Source organism: Hippopotamus amphibius, chromosome 2 (genome assembly GCF_030028045.1).
Source record: "Hippopotamus amphibius kiboko isolate mHipAmp2 chromosome 2, mHipAmp2.hap2, whole genome shotgun sequence".
Classification (NCBI taxonomy): domain Eukaryota; kingdom Metazoa; phylum Chordata; class Mammalia; order Artiodactyla; family Hippopotamidae; genus Hippopotamus; species Hippopotamus amphibius.
Window position 1 is genome coordinate 212870801 of NC_080187.1, and position 17906 is coordinate 212888706.

At 46.6% G+C, this 17906-nt stretch overlaps 1 protein-coding gene across 1 annotated transcript in view; it reads right to left on the minus strand.

Moving 5' to 3' along the window:
• Nucleotides 1–694: 694 nt before the first annotated feature.
• CELF6 (CUGBP Elav-like family member 6) overlaps nucleotides 695–17906 on the minus strand; it is a 29487-nt gene continuing 12275 nt past the window's right edge. Inside the window, exons 3-13 of the mRNA XM_057723227.1 lie at nucleotides 17126–17174; nucleotides 4392–4520; nucleotides 4211–4290; nucleotides 3907–4050; nucleotides 3639–3771; nucleotides 3390–3536; nucleotides 3116–3178; nucleotides 2781–2861; nucleotides 2551–2694; nucleotides 1757–1912; nucleotides 695–894 (exon numbers count right to left, since the gene is read on the minus strand). Of these exons, the coding sequence (XP_057579210.1) occupies nucleotides 1785–1912; nucleotides 2551–2694; nucleotides 2781–2861; nucleotides 3116–3178; nucleotides 3390–3536; nucleotides 3639–3771; nucleotides 3907–4050; nucleotides 4211–4290; nucleotides 4392–4520; nucleotides 17126–17174 (1098 nt within the window). The 3' untranslated portion in view covers nucleotides 695–894; nucleotides 1757–1784. The remainder of the gene's footprint in view (nucleotides 895–1756; nucleotides 1913–2550; nucleotides 2695–2780; nucleotides 2862–3115; nucleotides 3179–3389; nucleotides 3537–3638; nucleotides 3772–3906; nucleotides 4051–4210; nucleotides 4291–4391; nucleotides 4521–17125; nucleotides 17175–17906) is intronic.

Here is a 17906-nt window from a genome sequence, read left to right on the forward strand (position 1 = left end):
AACAGGAGGTGTCTCGGCTCAGCCAAAGGCAGGGCCTCTGTCTATTTGGATGGGGAAAGGCAAGGCTGGAGTGGTCCAAACTCCTTTCTTCCTGCCTGGGGAAGCAGTGGTTCCACGGGAAAGGCTGTCAAGAAGGAAAGGCAGGTTCCCACTCCTGCTGGTTTAAGGGGCCCTTCGGGGTGGTAAAGACCAGGGCAGGCCAAAGCTCCTCCTTGAGGCCTCTCCAGGAATGCTCTCTGAGTCTGGGGATTGTGGGTTCACTGCTTCCATAACTCTCTTGTTACCTGCATATGACCCCCGACCTCAAGTCCTTAATTATTTTTAAAAGGTGGTGGGGTGGGGGTGGGGTGTTAGAGGGAATGAGACACAGAGCAGTCTTTCCACAGCCTTCCTCTGCCTAGGCTGGGGCCTTCAAGGGTCTCCTTCACCCTGTCTCCTAGGGATATTTAAAGGCAGCTTTTATGAGACTCTATACTGTCTTTTTTTGTTTCTCTTGTGATTTTTTTTTTTTGTTTGTCTTTTGTTTCTTTGTTTTAATTTATATTTATATATATATATATATATATTCTTAAAAAAGCAATAGTCCTTTGGTCCCTAAACTCTAAGGAATGATATGATTTTGAAAGAAGTAAATCTGGGCTTCCCTTGTGGAGAAGCCCTTGGCACCCCCAAGGCCCTCTGCTGGTTCCCCTAGACAGTCACTCCTCAGCCAGCCCCTGTGGCCTTGCCAGCCTGAGCTCTACATCACAGGCACAGAACAACCCACTTGGTGAAAACAATCCTTAAAGTGGCCTGAGCCCAGGCGGTGGCCTTGGGTCCATCTCCGTCTGCGGCTGCTCCTTCCGGAAGGGCTGCTCAAGCATTTCTGTGCTTTTCTTTTCCTTTCTTCTCACTCTTTGATTTCCAATGTTGGGCATTAATTGATAAGGAGGGAAAAAGGGAAAAAAGGAAAATAATCACTCTGGAGGGCGAGATAAGAGCAACTTGCCCCATCTGTGACAACTCAGGCGAGTGGCTGGACCTCAGGCTTCCACTGAAGCCAGACCCTGGGTCCTGGGCAGATAACCTCAACCCCGTACCCGCTCCAGAGGGGTCCCTGGGGGTAGCTCAAGTGAGATAGGGTCCTGTGGACCTTCTGAGAAAGTGAATCTCTAAAAGTCGCAGGCAGCTGGCCCTGCCAGAAACCTAAGAGAGTTTGTCATCTCCTTCCCCATCACCACCAGGCCCTGTAGATCCTGCATCTTCAGTATATCTGCTTCTCTCCTTATCTCCATGTTCACTGCCATTATCCCAGCCCTTACATCCTGTCCCTTCTTTGCTTAAACCCGTCAATGGTACTCTACCATCTTCAGGATAAAGTCCAAACTCATGGCCTTTAAGACCCTTCACAAGCTGGCACAAACCTACTTTTCTAGTCTCATTCTCCACCCCCCCCAACCCCCCCCCCCCCCCCAAAACACACACAGGAATTCTCTGCTATGATCCCCTGTGGCTACCTCTGGAGTGGAACAAACTGGCTGGATCTTACCGTATTTGTCTCTCCCAGACTGTGGGAGCAGGAATGTTGTCTAATGTATCTCAGTCCTTAGATTGAAGGAAAAACACAGCCTCAAACTGAGGATTCCTCCCGACTCCTGGCTCTTGTCTCCCAGACTTTTTCAGAGGTGGGTGCCCCCAACACCCCAAAAGGAATATCAAAGCTGAGAGTGCCTCCATCACTCAGGCCCCATCTGCCTGGGGTCCGCCAGGGACTCACCTTTCTGTGGCTGGTCAGTGAGAGTAGATTAATAAGGCCGGTTGGCATCCTTGGGCCTCTTTAGCTGGACCTTGAGCCTCTTCATGCCAATCTGAAAGCCATTCATGGCCTGAATAGCTGTCTGGGCACTGGTTGGATTGTCAAAGCTAACAAACCCTGGAGGGTGTGTGCAGAGAGATTAGCTGGGAACTCTGCCTGGCAGGGCCTCCTTTCTCTATGACCAGCCCCTTCTCCCTGCTCCCTCAGGCCAGTTCCATCAATCATATACTCCTCCACCCTCCAGCATTTGCAGGTGCGCGCACACATGGACACACACTCACACTTACATGGGCAAGTGGCCTCAGTTTCCTAAACGTGTGATTCTTGGAAGGACAGGAGGTAATTCTGAGTGTGTGTTTTGGGGGGTGGGTGGGCAGGTAGCATGTTGGTTGGGGTGTTTCCCTGTCTTTCCCTGGCAAGGGAAAAGCTCTCTCCCTCCACAGCTCCCATTCTGGTCCTCTGAATTAAAGTTGGAGTTAGAGGGGATCTCTGGTCCCAGACCCAGACTCTACCTGCCCTGGCTAGACTCTAAAGCCTAACCTGGTTGAAGATCTACCAGACACCTTGCCCTCCCAGGTGAACCTGAAATAGACTTGCTCCTGGTCTGGGCTTAGCCTCATCACTGATCTGTGACCCTGCTGAGTGTTATACACTCAGTTTGTAGGAATCATTGACTTCTGGAGGCACAGTCTTAGGGTTGGTCGGGAATCTCAAAGTTAGGAGTGGGAGAAGCCCAAAGATGGGGCTCAGCTCACCGAAACACTTGCTCTGGTTTGTGGCTCGATCCACAAAGACTTTGGCAGAGACAACGGCTCCAAAGGGCAGGAATGTCTGGATGAGTTCTGCATCACCAAACTCCTGAGGCAGGTGATAGATGAAGAGGTTACAGCCTTCGGGGCCTGCAGGAACAGGAACAGGCTGGTTCAGGGGAGGAATCCAGAGTCCAGCCCCACCAGGCCCTGATCTCCAGACCCCTGTCCCTCACCTTCTCTTTGCTGCTGGGGCAGGGCTGAAGGTTGCTGGGGAAAAGTTGTGCTCACTGGGGCATAGGCCGACGGATAGGCTGCTGGAGACAGAGGTGGGAGTGGGCGGTGACCCCGGGGAGCCATCCGCCAAGCAGGGCCCCACCTGCCTGGCCGCCTTTGACCAATTCAACCAGTCCACAGAAATCCTCACCCCTTGAAAGGTCGTTCTAGGTCCAAGGGTGGGGGAATGGAGAGTCGACTCCTCAGAACCGAGCCACCCCCCCCCACACACAAATCTCCCTATTACTTTCTGGGGCCCATCAAACCTCCCAGGCCGCGTAGCGCCCAGTGAAACCTGCGTAGTGGTGCATCCCAGCGTAGGCCTGCTGCAGGGGGTCAGCCACGCCGGGACTCTGGGCTGGGGAGAGAGGGGCGCACGGCCCACAGTGAAGGTGGGCTGGCGGGCAGGGTCAAGTGAGAGCTCAGGGAGTGTGGAGGGAGGCTGTGAGAGGCAGCAGGGAAGGAGGAGGGGTCCCTTCTCAGGGAGGCCAGGCCCTGCCACCACCCTCCCCCCAGCTCCCCCCCCCCACTTCATTTTGGGGGAGATTTGGGCGGAGCGGGGGGCCCACCTGGGTAAGGAGAGAGCCCGTTATTGTAGAGACTGTCCGATCCGGGTTGCCCGTTGGTCTGGGGGGTCAGGGGGCCGAATCCATTGACCCCGATGGGCGCTGGGAGACCCGGCAGCGTGCCGGGGCCGCCGCCGGGCGGGGAGTTGGCTGCAGGTGGCGAGGAGGTGGGAGAGTCAGGCCGCGGCCCCGCCCCGCCCCGCCCCGCCCCCCCGCCGCGGCCTCGCCCCCACGCCACCCTGCGCGCAGTACCTGCCGCGGGCAAGAGCGGCGCGGCCACCAGGCTGAAGGCCGCCACGTGCTGCATCTGCGCCGCCACTGCGGCCACCGGGCCTAGGCCCGGGCCCTGCGCCGCCGCCAGCAGGGCCGCCTGGTGCTGCAGGATCTTTGGCAGGGAAGAAGGGCGGATGTGGAGCGCCCAGCGGCGGGCAGCTGCCCCGGCTCCGGACCCCTCCGCCCGGCTCACCCACTGCCCGCCCGCGCCCGCCCGCCCGCCCGCCCGCCAGGGCCAGGCACCCACCGCGGTGGTGTAGGCTCCGCAGGCCCCGAGAGGCAGCGGCGCCGGGTGGAAGGCGCCCAGCTGGCCGGCCATCTGCTGCATCCGCCGCAGCGCGCGCTCGCGGTCCGTGTCCGCCAGCTTGACCACGAGGCTGGACGAGGCGCCCTGGGTAAGGCAGGGGAGGCTGCAAGGACCCGTCTAGACCCCAGCCCTGAACCTGGGCCAAGCGTCTTGCTCATTAGGCCCTATCACCAGGCATGTGGGCAGGACGAGCCCGTCCCCACCCCACTGGCCTCACCCTGGGCCCCCCGGCGCCCACCCTCACCGCCATGGTCCGGCTGCCGTGCAGACTCTGGATGGCCGCCTGAGCTTCCCCTTGACTTCCGAACTTCACAAAGGCACAGCCTGGGGCAGGATAGAGGTGGCTCAGGTCACAGAGGCCAAAGGGTCATGTGGTCCAGAGTGAGGCAGGGTCATCAGAGAATCCGGGGGTCAGCTCAAGTCACCTTTACTGGTGCCATCAGGGCTCCGCAAGACGGTGCATTCCTCGATATGGCCGAAGGGCTGGAATAGGCGTCTGACGTCCTCCTCACCCTGCTGCTTGCCCAGCATCCCCACAAACAGCTTTCGGTCCTCTGGGGACAAATCCAGGAGTCACCTGGGAACCCTAAGACCTCTTGGACTCCCCAGAGTAGCAGGAGGAGCCTAGGAAGGTAGTTAACCACCGTCTAGGTCCGGGAAGAGGTGTAGGGAGTGAGAAAGCCCTACTCACTTGGGGCCACAAGGTTGGATTTCTTTGAGGGGCAGAATGACCCACAGACAGATCTGGAGGAAAGAAACTCCAGATTTCCATCAGGAAAACCTGGGTCCTGGAAGAACTCTGACTCATGTCTGCTCTTGTGGGGTGTGATTCAGTCCATATTTTTGGTTGGATGGATCCCTAAATGCATGATTTTATATGTTTGACCTTTCTGTTCTTAGACTTTGGGAAATGCTATTTTGGACCATTTCAGCCCGATTAAGGGAGAGGGGTCCTCAGAGGAGTCCTTGTATTCATACTGGGTCTGGAGAAGATAAGTACACCCTCCCAATAAGCCTGATGGCAGTGGCTAGAGTCCAGGATTCTGGGTCAAAAAAAAAAAACAGCACAGAAAGAGTTGTCTCATTGTACTGCCTCATCCCCAGACACTGAGCACTGGAATGATGAATCCCCACCCCCAGCATCAAACTCAACCTGGGTGTCCCTCCCAGAGGCCTAAAGAGGACAGGAAGCCTGGGTTCCTGATCCTCCAACACTGGCATTTTCCCTACTACACTTACTCAACCCCTGACCCCTTTCCTTACCTCCCTTATTCCCTCACTGAACTTCCGGGGACCTCACTGAGCCCTGCTTCCTCCCCTCTGACTTCCCGTTTTCCTGCCTTGATCTCTCCTCAGGTGTTCATGCTATGGGAGAACAAGTTCTGCCTATAGACCTGGATGGCCACCTGAGGATCCTTTCCGGTGTCCGCCCTTCCTGTAAGGGTGGTAGAAAGGCCAGGAAAGGGGCTGCAAGCTGGGCCTGTGCCCTTGGAGAAAGCTGGAGAGCTGGGGCTGGAAACCAGAGGTTAGCTGCACCTCAAGCAAGTCAGGCCTTAGGAGCACTACCCAGGAGTGTGTTGTAGAGGAGCCCAGCCCACAGGTCCTGCTGTCAAACCCCTCTCATTTCTGCACCAAGGCAAGTCTCTGAATTTGAGATGGGGCTTCATCAGCGTGACACAAGTTGGGAGAGAAGGAGTGGGTGGGAATCTGGCTTCAGGCTTCACCTTTGAGATCCTGGAGCCCAAGAAAACCCATCCCAAACTCCTTTACTCTTTGACAAGCTTGGCTAGGCTGATAGGAGTCCTTGGATCCTGAGTGCAAAGGAAGCAAGGCTGGTGAAGCTCATGTAGACTGAAGCCTGGGTGACAGTGAAAAGCAAAAACAGACTGACGGAAATTAGCAGTGGAGGGACTCTCCGACAAGGCTATGTGTGTGTGTCCATATTTCACCTGGATAGTGTGGGGTTCAGCCTAGGCTACCCGAGGTACCTTGGTACCTGTCACCTGCCTGTCAATGCTGTATCTGTGTGGAGGGCAGGGGCTGTGGCTTCTATGGGACAGAGTGTATTTCAGTTGAATCCTGCCCTCTCTCCAGCTGATTACTGCCCAGAAACCCCAATGGAGAAGGAATAGATAATGTACTTATGGCCAGAATTCCAGTGGAGGTACCAACCTTCTGTGGTGAGAGTACAAACCAGTGAGTGTACTTCACTCCTGGGAGTGTTAGTCACAGAATAGTGCCTTTGGAATGGATCACTGGTTTCCTAACTTTTTAAAAAAAGCTGTGAAATCCATTGTTCTAACAAAAATATTAGGATGAAGCTCAAAATGTAAAAGAAAAGTAGAACTGTTTGGAGTAAGCCAGAAAAGTAGAAGGAGGACTGGAGTTCCTCTTGCTTCGCCTTCCCCCGGTACTCCCTAGAGGGGGCTCCAAGGAAAGTCCTTTGTAAACCACTGACCTAAAAGCTAGAGAATAGAATTCCACATGGTGTATAAAGAGGGATCTGAGATCATTCTGTTCAGGAACCTGAGAAGACAGGAAAGGTCTTTCATGATTCTCTTGATTAATCTGATGGTAGCTTTGCCTTGACATTGGAAGGCAGACCCTATTTGGTCAGGGAATCAAACCCTCTGAGGTTGTTATTGTTCTGAGCTACGAAACTAAAGTATGCCAATGCATCTATAAGAGGTCCGGGAGGGGCTGGAGAAGATCCTAGGGTCTCCAGAGTTCCAGGGCTTCATGATACCTTAATTTATACTGTAGCTGTGACATTGGGTAAGGTCTACAGGATGATGATAGCACCTAGGTAAGCAGTCATGCCACATGGAACAGCATCCAGGTAGCCCTAGGTAAGAAGAGAGATGCCATGGCTGAGATGGAGCCCCCAGGACAGAAAAGAGGTTTGTGTGGACAGTGGTCTGATCTTTCATCTGCTCTCCTCTTACTGCTTTTTTTGGTCAGTTACAGCTCATGTCACAGACCATGAAATTCTCTGATCCTTCTTTTCCAATGAGAGTCTCCCAAATTAAGAATTTCCATTTCCATGATAGGACACTAACCCTGTGGTTCTGGACTACTAGGCTGTACAGAATTTGACATTGAAATGAGGTTGGGCTATGGGCTGGTCTCTATGCTGCCCATTTCACAGATGTCACCTTGAATCCTGGTGTCCTCTTTTGCCACTTTACAGTGACCTTGATGATTTTGACAGGAGGATGATCTGGGTCACAGTGAATATAAGCATCAGATGATCCTGAAATGGTGGGATAAGTTTCTTAAGAGACCTGGTCAAAGAGAACTACAGGCTAACTCCTGAGAGTGGCCCCCAAATCCACAGTCCCGAAGATTCTGAGGGCTGATGCATGCTCCCAGAGACATGATGATGATGGGATTTAGCCCAGAAAAATTCAGTATCCTCTAGGTCAAACTCTACCAGTCGGTAAAAAGAGGATTCTGTATGAGGGAGGTCAGAAATGTCTGAATAAATTCATTCCGTGAGTGGTGGGTGGGTCCCTTGAAAGATGGAAATATCAAACAGGGAGCTTCAGCTTTCCTGCAGTGCACGGAATTGGAAGTTAGCATCAGTGTGGAGTTGAAGCACAGTTGGAAAGACACACAGTTGAATGGTATAACTGCATTTTCCTGATGGCAACCAATGTGTACTCTTTGCTCTTCTGCCAAATGCGTTTTTGAACCCAAATCAAGTTGTTTGGACTCTAGAGGTTCATCTCCATAAAGCTGCCTTGTGCAGCTGGTCATACAGGGGTTCTAATGTAGCAAATTGATAGGGCTGAAAGCCCAGAGTCAGAGTCAGTCCACTTCATCTTCCTCAGGAAAGGTATCAAGATGTGTTCTAGAAAGAAGGCTCTGTCTCAAGGTGGCCTGAAGGAGTTCCCGAGGTGCCCAAGTTTCTGGCTTCTAGGCCCCTCACAGCCACTAACTTCCATGTTGGTGGGATATTATGATTATAGAAACTGCAGGGACAAGGTTTCAGCATCGGGGTACCAACCACCAAACTGATCCTAAAATTACCAGTCCACCTTTCCATTCAAAAACCAATCCAGGAGATCCTGTTGATGGCAGCATTTGATGCCCTGACGTTCTTAGTGATGACTGCAGCATAACGAGCCAAGGAAGACTAGGAAATGAGTGAAGGAAATATCCAGGGGAAACAAAGTCTCCTGATCAAATCTGAGTATCAAGGAGGGCTTTAATTCCAAAAGAAAACTGTTAGAACTAAGAAACAAGTTCAGCAAAGTTTTATAAAAAAAGAATCAACAAAGGGACTTCCCTGGTGGTCCAGTGGGTAAGACTCTGTGCTCCCAATGTAGGGGGCCCAGGTTCAATCCCTGGTTGGGTACTAGATCCCATATGCATGCTGCAACTGAAGGTCCCATGTGCTGCAACTAAGACTTGGCATAGCCAAAATAAATAAATAAATATTTTTTAAAAAATCAACAAAAAAATCAGTTGTGTTTCTATATACTAGCAATGAACAATCTGAAAATGAAATTAAGAAAACTATTCCACCTATAATAGTATCAAAAAGAATAAAAACCTTAGGAGTAAATTTAAGCAAGCATGCAAAAGACTTGTATCATGAAAACTATAAAGCATAGCTGAAAAAAATTGAAGAAGACACAAATAAATGGAAGACATCTGATGTTCATGAATTGAAAAACTTAACATTGTTAGATGTCAATACTACCCAAAGCAATCTACAGATTTAATGCAATCCCTATGAAAATCCCAGTGGCATTTTTTTAAGAAATAGAAAAACTGATCCTAAAATTCATATGGAATCTCAAGAGACCCTGAATAGCCAAATAATCTTGGGGGAAATAGAATTTTGGAGGCCTCAGACTACCTGATTTCAAAACTTATCACAAAGCTACAGTAATCAAAGTGTGGTACTAGCATAAAGAGAGACATTTAGACCAATGGAGTAGAATAGAGAGGCCAGAAGTAAACCCTCATATATATGGTCAAATGATTTTCGACAAGAGTGCCAGTCTTTTCAACAAATGATGCTGAGAAAACTGGATATCTACATACAAAAGAGTGAAGTTGGAACCTTATATTGTACTGTATACAATAATTAAATGAAAATGGATCAAAGACAAACATAAATGCTAAAACTATAAAATTCCTAGAAGAAACAGGGGGAAATCTTCAGGATCTTGCATTTGGCAGTGATTTCTTGGATATGACACCAAAAGCACAGGTTACTAGAAATTTTGGACTACATTACATTTTAAAACTACTGCACGTCAAGCAAAGGACACAATCAGGGTGAAACGGCAACCTACAGAATGGGAGAAAATATTTGCAAACTGTATTTCTGATAAGAGTTTAATATCCAGAATATATAAAGAGCTCCTGTGACTCAACAACAAAAATACTTCAATTTTAAAAAAATGAGCAAAAGATCTGAATAGACAGTTCTCCAGGGAAGATATACAATGACCAAGTAGTATATGAAAAGATGTTCAACATCATTAATAATTTAAATAGTGCAGAGACTTCCCTGGTGGTGCAATGGTTAAGAATCTGCCTGGCAGGGGGCACGGGTTTGAGCCCTGGTCTGGGAAGACCCCACATGCCACAGAGCAACTAAGACAATAAGCCACAACTACTGAACCCAAGTGCCACAACTACTGAAGCCTGTGTGCCTAGAGCCCATGCTCTGCAACAAGAGAAACCACCACACTGAGAAGCTCACACACCTCAATAAAGACCCCATGCAGCCAAAAAAAAGAAAAAAGAAAGAAAGAAAAAAATAAAGTGTAAATTAAAACTACAATGAGATGTCAACTCACACCCATTAAGATGACTGCTATAAAAAAGTGGGGAGGGGAGAAAATAAGTGTTGGTAAGGATGTAGTGAAATTGTGTATGTATGTGCACTGATGTAGAATGGTAGAGCCACTATGGAAAACAGTACAGCAGTTCCTCCAAAAATTAAAAATAGAATTGCCATATTATCACAATACCAGTTCTTGATGTATATCCAAAAAATTGAAAGCAGAGTCTCAAAGAGATATTTGTACACTCATGTTCACAGTAGCATTATCCACAATAGTCAAAAGGTCGAAGCAACCTAAATGTCTTATCAACCAATGAATGGATAAACAAAATATGGTATATATGTACAATGGAATATCATTTGACTTTTAAAAAGGAAGGAGATTCTGACACTTGCTGCAACATGGATGAACGTGGAAGACGTTATGCTAAGTGATATAAGCCAGTCACAAAAAGACAAATACTGTATGATTTTACTTATATGAGTTATCTAGATTAGTCCAACTCAAAGAAACAGTAGAATGGTAGTTGCCAGGGGCTGGAAGGAGGGAGAAATGGAGAGTTGTTGGTTAATGGGTACAGAGTTTGAGTTTTGTAAGATGGAAAAAGTTCTGGAGGTTGCACAGCAATGTGAATACTGCTAACAGTATTGAACTGTACTCTTAAAAATGGTGAAGATAGTAAAGATTATGTTATGTCTGCTTTACCCCCAATTAAAACAAAATGCAGTGAAGGAGGCCTGAAAAATAGGGACTTAGACTAAGAAAGAACCGAGACTCCACTGTTCCTTCATCCTGATCCAGGAGAGCTAGGAGGCAAGTAAAAAAGGTAGACCAAGCCTGGGCTTTCAGATTCCCTTAAGAGAGAATATCTCAGCCTCCGAGATGCATTTTTCTTTTGTGGGCTATACACCTGTACCTGAAGGGCTTGTCAGAGGTTCAGCCATAACCATGGCCTAAAAGTGTTACAACAATTAGCTTTGGGTAATCTGCTCTGAGTCAAGCCGAAGGAAAGCACCACTCTTTACCTTTGGAGGTGGAATGCATTTCAGGAAGTGAAACATTAACTTGACATTACCAGGTCTTAAGGAGTTCTATAAGAGTTATCCAGTCAGGTTTTAGTTGAAAGAATACTTTTTAGAATAAAATCAGTGTGAAGATCAAAGACACATATGAGTGTCAAGTGACTGACAGAACAGTTGTTGAGATCCGTGTCTGATTTAGGTCAGAGAATATGTCCCAGTATTAAGAAATTTTGAAAATTCTAGCTCAAAATTTAACTTTAAGTCAAAGTTTAGTTTTTAAACACTGAGTAAAATAGAATCCTAGAAAAAAAAATTGGAAAAGATGGCTTAGTTAGATAGTAATGTATATTTATTACTCAAAATCCAGGCTGATATTTAACCAAGCCCTTGCATATTCAGGCAGAAATTACTTAAACAATTATAGGATGGATATAGGAGGGTTGATGTGATGACAGATAATTGGCTTTTGAGTTAAACCAAATTTGAAGATTAAAAAGTAGATGCATCGCCTCAGAGAATGTTTTAAATTATAAAGTTAAAAAAAAACCTTAAAGTGAAAAAATTCCATGGATTTATTACTTAAACTATTTCTGTACCTTAGCCATCTTGGATAGGCATCTTGCTGAGTAAAAAATACAGCCAAGGGACTTCCCTGGTGCCACAGTGGTTAAGAATCTGCCTGCCAACGCAGGGGACATGAGTTCGATCCCTGCCCCGGGAAGATCCCACATGCTGCAGAGCAACTAAGCCCATGTGCCACAACTATTGAGCACATGTGCCACAACTCCTGAAGCCCATGTGCCTAGAGCCTGTGCTCTGCAACAAGAGAAGCCACTTCAGTGAGGAGCCCGTGCACCACAATGAAGAGTAGCCCCTGCTCACTGCAACTGGAGAAAGCCCGTGTGCAGCAACAAAGACCCAATGCAACCAAAAAAAAAAAAAAAAAATACAGCCAAGTTGGGGAAAGGAACAAGCAGAGCAATCACAATTGTGATTTATGAATTTATTGGTTTTATGTTATAAAATTTGAAAGATAGGAAAGAAAATACAGGCATTCAATGCTTTTGAAGATTTTGCCTTAGAACTAAAAAATACTTTTCCTGTAAGATCGGTACTTACAGTTTAACTTATTTTTAGTGTTTCCATAATAGAGATAATCTAAGTTAGGAAAAATCAACCACAGGGTCCATGCTGAAGAGCAAATAAAATAGTTCTATTTAGTTATCATTGTCTGAGGAATTTGGGGATCCCTAGCTCTGACCTCACGTAATTTGAGGTTAACATTTTGAAATACATGAGCCTTGGATTTTCATTTAGGCAAACATTTTAATGTTCACATTCAAATAAATCCAAATGCTGAGGGAAAAGTTTTTTGGCACTATGTATATTTAAGTTAAAAATGGGCACCTTTGCTATATTATGAGATAATTTCATTTTGGAAAATTAGATTAATTTTCCCTTAAGAGTATATTGTTCAATGCCACAGGATGGAAAATAGAGACATGGAGCATGGCCTATATGAATAGTGTTGAACTTGACTGCAGAATTTATGGGAACTGGGATACATTAAACATATGTATAAATATATATGTATAAACATATACATAGGGCTGGCCTACATTAAAAGGCTACTATAATATAGTCCATGAAGACTTGGATGCACTCCGAGTGCCACTAAGGCTACAAGGGATGGCCATGGAAGAGGACCGCAGACCTTCTATCAGGCAGATCTTGTGTGGCTACTATTATTGCATTGTAAGCGCTGAATGTGCAAGTGTTACCAGTAACTTCTAAAAGTAATACAACATACAGTATGTTTATTTTTTTGAGATTTTTTTTGATGTAGACCATTTTTAAAGTCTGTATTGGATTTGTTATAATCTCGCTTGCTTCTGTCTTATGTTTTGTTTTTTGGCTGCAAGGCATGTGGGATCTCAGCTCCCCGACCAGTGATAGAACCCACACCCCCCTGCATTGGAAGGCAAAGTCTTAACAACTGGACCGCAAGGGAAGTCCCAAGTATGTTTAAAACATAGGTTATTTGGAGGTGCCTATGAGGGGACTCCAAGTCATACTGGGAAAGTCAGAGATGGCTTTGCCCTCAGAACTTCTGTTTCCTTATTCAGAAGCTTGGAGGAAATAGTTCTTCCTGCCCTACCTATTCTAGAAGCTTGTGGAGGGAATCAAGTTCATGGGACTATCTGTGACCTATAGAGCTTGGTTATACAGAGAGTCCTATGATCATTCAGATTTAGAAGGAGCTGTTTGGTGTCTAGGAACAAATGTGTGGTTTTAAGAACAATGATGTTATAGGTAATGTTACAGCAGGAAGAAGACAGGACATCTCTGCATCTTTCCAAGGTGTTATGAAAAATGTTTTTATAAATTTGCTCTAAATATTTCTTTTCAGTGGAAACAATTTTACTTCTATTCAGGCTCTCACCTGCTGTGCTAACAGTTTGATTTCTACAACATTGGCTGGAAGTGAAAATAAAACAGACCTATAATAGAAGCTATAAAAAAAAATAGGTTATTTCAACCTCATGTCTGTTGATTAAAAATAAGAGTAATACTACTTTGTTGCATTGGCATGAAAATTCAAGAAATAGAGAGTAAAGTAAAAAAGTTCATGCATGTGTACATAACAGAATACTCCTATATGGCAGATGGGGAGAAGTGGAAGTCTTTGGACCGAAGAAGCAAACCTGATAGGTTTGGTTAGGCTGTCACAATGCTGGCCCACTTTTAAAAACTGAATTAGTTGCCAACATTCAATATAATTAAAACAGAAAATTTTAATTAAATCATGACAGTCTCACACATTTAGGGTTACTTACCTGGCTCCTGTAGCATTTGAGTTAGTGATCCCTGTTTTATTGGAAGAAAAATCAAATAATCCCTTCCAGAAAAAAATGGCAAAATTTTGGAAGATTACATTTGCCTTGATACTCCCTTGATTGTGTCTGCATTGATACTAGTATTTTTGTCAGATGTAAAAATCATTATTAATCAACTCTAAACAAAGGATTTAATTTCAGGAATAATTTTAAAATATGCACGCTCAAAGGCTTAACTGTATCAGGGCAGGTATGACCATTAACTCTGAAGGTTTATAGAATGTTTGGGATCACAGAGATAAGACTTGAATGGGATGAGCTGTCCTACATTGGTGTCAAATGTTACATTTAAAAACCAAATTCAAGGGACTTCCCTGGTGGCCCAGTAGTTAAGAATCCACATACCAATGCAGGGTACACGGGTTCGAGCCCTGGTCGGGGAAGATCCCACATCCCACATGCCACAGAGCAACTAAGCCCTTGTGCCACAACTACTGAGCCTGCGCTCTATAGCCCATGAGCCACAACTAGTGAGCCCACGTGCCACACCTACTGAAGCCCGTGTGCCTAGAGCCTGTGCTCAGCAGCAAAAGAAGCCACCGCAATGAGAAGCCCCTGCACCTCATTGAAGAGTAGCCCTCGTTCACCACAACTAGAGAAAGCCTGCGCGCAACAACAAAGACCCCAACGCAGCCAAAAATAATGAATTAATTAAAAAAAACACAAAAAATCCCAATCCAATACCATTTTAAAAGTTGAGTTTCTAAAGCATTAATTTGTGTTAAAATTCAGCAGAGAGCTGGATTCACTTTTGAAAAGATATATAATAGTATTGAAAAGAAGGAACACCTTTTGATTCATATCTAACACAGATCAGTTGGTAGTAAAATACTTATAAATTGTAAAGACTCAACTGTTTTTTAAGACTTAGTACATATGACTCCTCTCTCTCAAATATGTATCAGGGGACTTCCTACATGGCGCAGTGGTAAAGAATCCACCTACCAAATACAGGAGACACGGGTTCAAGCCCTGCCCTGGGAAGATTCCACATGCCACGGAGCAACTAAGCCTGTGTGCCACAACTACTGAGCCTGTGCTCTAGAGCCCATGAGCCACAACTATTGAGCCCATGTGCCGCAGCTATTGAAGCCCACGTGCCTAGGGCCCGTGCTCCGCAAGAAGAGAAGCCACTACCATGAGGAGCCTGTGCACCACAATGAAGAGTAGCCCCCACTCACAGCAACTAGAGAAAGCCCGTGTGCAGCAATGAAGACCCAACGCAGCCACTAAATAAAATAAATTAATTAAAACAAAATATGTATCAAGGAACATTTGGTGACTATGAGTGTGAGCAGGAAAGAATTGAGAGATCTGGTCATCCAAAACTGCAAGAAGGGTGATCCAGAGATGCCTTTAGAGTATATGCTCCTTAAAAGCCATCACTTGTCAAGAAATATCTATGTTATACATAATTACTAAAATTATGAATTCCACTGCCAGGCAGACCTCTTTTCAGCTAGATTTGCTTCTCCTGCTCTCTTGAGCTGCTCGGAATCTGAACAGGTGTAGAGGTGAAATGCCATATGTACAGAATATGTCAAAGATATTACACCTTAAAAACTTGTACAGAAACACGGAGGCAAATGATAAAACTCACACTGATGCCACCGCTGGGGGCCCAGATGACCAAGACATCTGCACTAGGCTAAGCAGAACCATTATCTGCGTGGAGGCCTCCTTTGGGCAGTGGCCATCACCCTGGCAAGATGTGTCGGACTCCATGCAGCAAGTGTGTCCCCAGCATCCTAGATTTGGTTCTTGAACCAGACTCCAAGTTGCATTATGTTTTCCTGAGCTCTGCACATGCTCTTCTCTCTGCCTGAAATACTTGCTCCCTTTCTCTTCCTTTTTCTATTTGACTACTTCTTGTTCATCCTTGAGATCTCAGCTTAAATATTACTACCTCTGGGAGCCCACCTTGACCTCCAAGACTAAGTTAGGTGCCCCATGTTTGTGTCCCCATGATCCCCCAGGACTTGAAAAGCACTGATAACACTGAATGATAGCTGTAATATCCCCTTAGCTCCAGAGCTCCATGAGGCCAGATGCCAGGTCTGCCTTGCATTCCTAACGTGGAGTAAGTTACTCAAAAGACATTGGTTGGACGGTTGAACAAACTATAGCCCAACCTGTCTGCTTCTTAGCTCACTCAAGTACTCTCGGGTGGCCTCTCAGCTGTGGGACTGTCTAGTGTTTGTGGGCAGGGTTAAGAGAATGGCCAACATTGGCCTTGATGCCTAACAGTTTCCGAAGAAGCAGAAGTTCTTGGGACAAGGGAACCAGAGGCTTGGTATGCAGCCTGGAACGTCTCAAAAACCAGTCTGGAAAGAATGAGATGGAAAAGGAGGATGTGTGTTTGGAGGGGAGAGAGGAAGCTTAGAAATATCTCCTCAAGACAAAGTGGGATGATAACATGTTGACCAGAAGTGGAGAAGCAAAGACCAGAGATCAGAAAATCTAAAAGGATGAAGAATGGAATTCTTGGAGGAAAGAACTCCGCAATGGAACTATGAAGCTACTAGAGTCCCTTATAGGTGTGGACACTGAGCCTGAAGTCTGAGAAGATGTGCAGAATTAGTAGGAGTCAATAAAAGTCTGTCAATTGGGTTCTATTTTCTCCCTGACCTTGCGCAGCTTCTTTTACCAAATAAAGCCATGGCTGACCTTCCTAAGGTGGGGAGTCTTATTCAAGAGAAAGTTAGCAGATGTCAGACAGAGCTACAGGCAGATATCTTGGAATGATTTAACACACAAGGGCAAGAAAGACACCAAGAACTGACACCAGAAGCTAGTATTGCTTTTCCAGCATGGAAGCTGGCCAGAACTCAGCTGGTTGTCAAAAAGCTCGGGCTCTCAAACCCTCCCGTTCTTAAGAAGCATTAGTCTTTCTGCACTAGGAAACAGTGCAGCTAAAAAAAAACTTTTGAAGATTTTCCATGGTCCTCAGCATAGAGTCAAATTCCTTAATATGGCCTACAAAATCTGTCTTACCAGCCGCATCTTTTTCCCAAGGCAATTGCAATGAAGGAATGAGTGGCTCCAACCCAAACTGGACTGGGTTCTCTGTAATCAGAAGAATCTGGAAAAGGAGAATAACCCTAGCCTGGTTCTTCAAGTAAACCCAGAAGTTCCACCTATTAAAATAGGAATGAACTCTCTCCAGGGGCAAGGTGGCAGGAACTCCCTTCCTCTATATCCAGCCTCTGTCTTCTGCCTCTTCTGGGTCTGGGGATGCTGGGGCTCCATCCCTCCTCAGTCTGATCTGGAATGGCTGAGCTGATTCTGGTGCTGAGTACTCTGGTCTCTCCCTTCTTGCCCTCCTTACCCAGGGAGGCTCTAGTAGTAAACCATGGACAGGCCTGACTCCAGGAATGGGCCCACCATCCCCAACATGGATGATACCCTGAGATTCGTCAGGCAGGCAAGTTACCTCCTCGGCCCTCACTGGCAGCCGGCTTCACTTGGATGGGACGATTCATCTGAAAGACATCGGACCAACACACCCAGTCAGCATGACTGCCTGGCCCTGGGACCCCGGCTTCTCCACCCCTGGACTCCTCAGGATCTAAGCCCTCGCCCCTTTGAACTCTACACCCCACCGCTCTCACACAGGGATTATAGATTTCCTCCAAGATCCCTCCCTTAAATGCAGGAATTTAGAAGGTGCTGAAGCCTGAAGGATTAGGCGATAGGAAGCTCAGGGGCAAGCAGAGGAGGGACTGCGGAGGCCAAAGAGATTCTCCTGCCTTGGGCTCTGTGCAGGGACCATGTGAGGCCTGTCCCTCTGGCTCCTGGACTTCCTTAAAGGCTTTGGGTGAGAGGAATTGGGCAGGACGATAGAATTTACAAAACTGCAGGTTTGTATTTTTGTGTCTAAAGCTGAGAATATAATTCTATGTGTCATTTAGATTAAATAATCTGGGAATCAGATTTAGTGCTATCTACCCCCAACTCTGCCATTTAATGGTCGTATGACTTCGAGTAAGCCATCCTCTCTCAGATTCAACTTGTCAAATGAGAAAAACCTTCCCCAAGCTTCTATGTCACCATAATCTCTACACTCACCCTCTCAGTGCCCTCCCTGGGCCCCCCTTCCCCTGAGGATGCTGGAGTTCTCCAGGGCACCATCCTTGGCTCTGATCGTCCCACTCTTCCCTTTCTTCCTGAATAATCTCATTCACACCTACAGCCGCAGCTCCTGTCCCCACAGG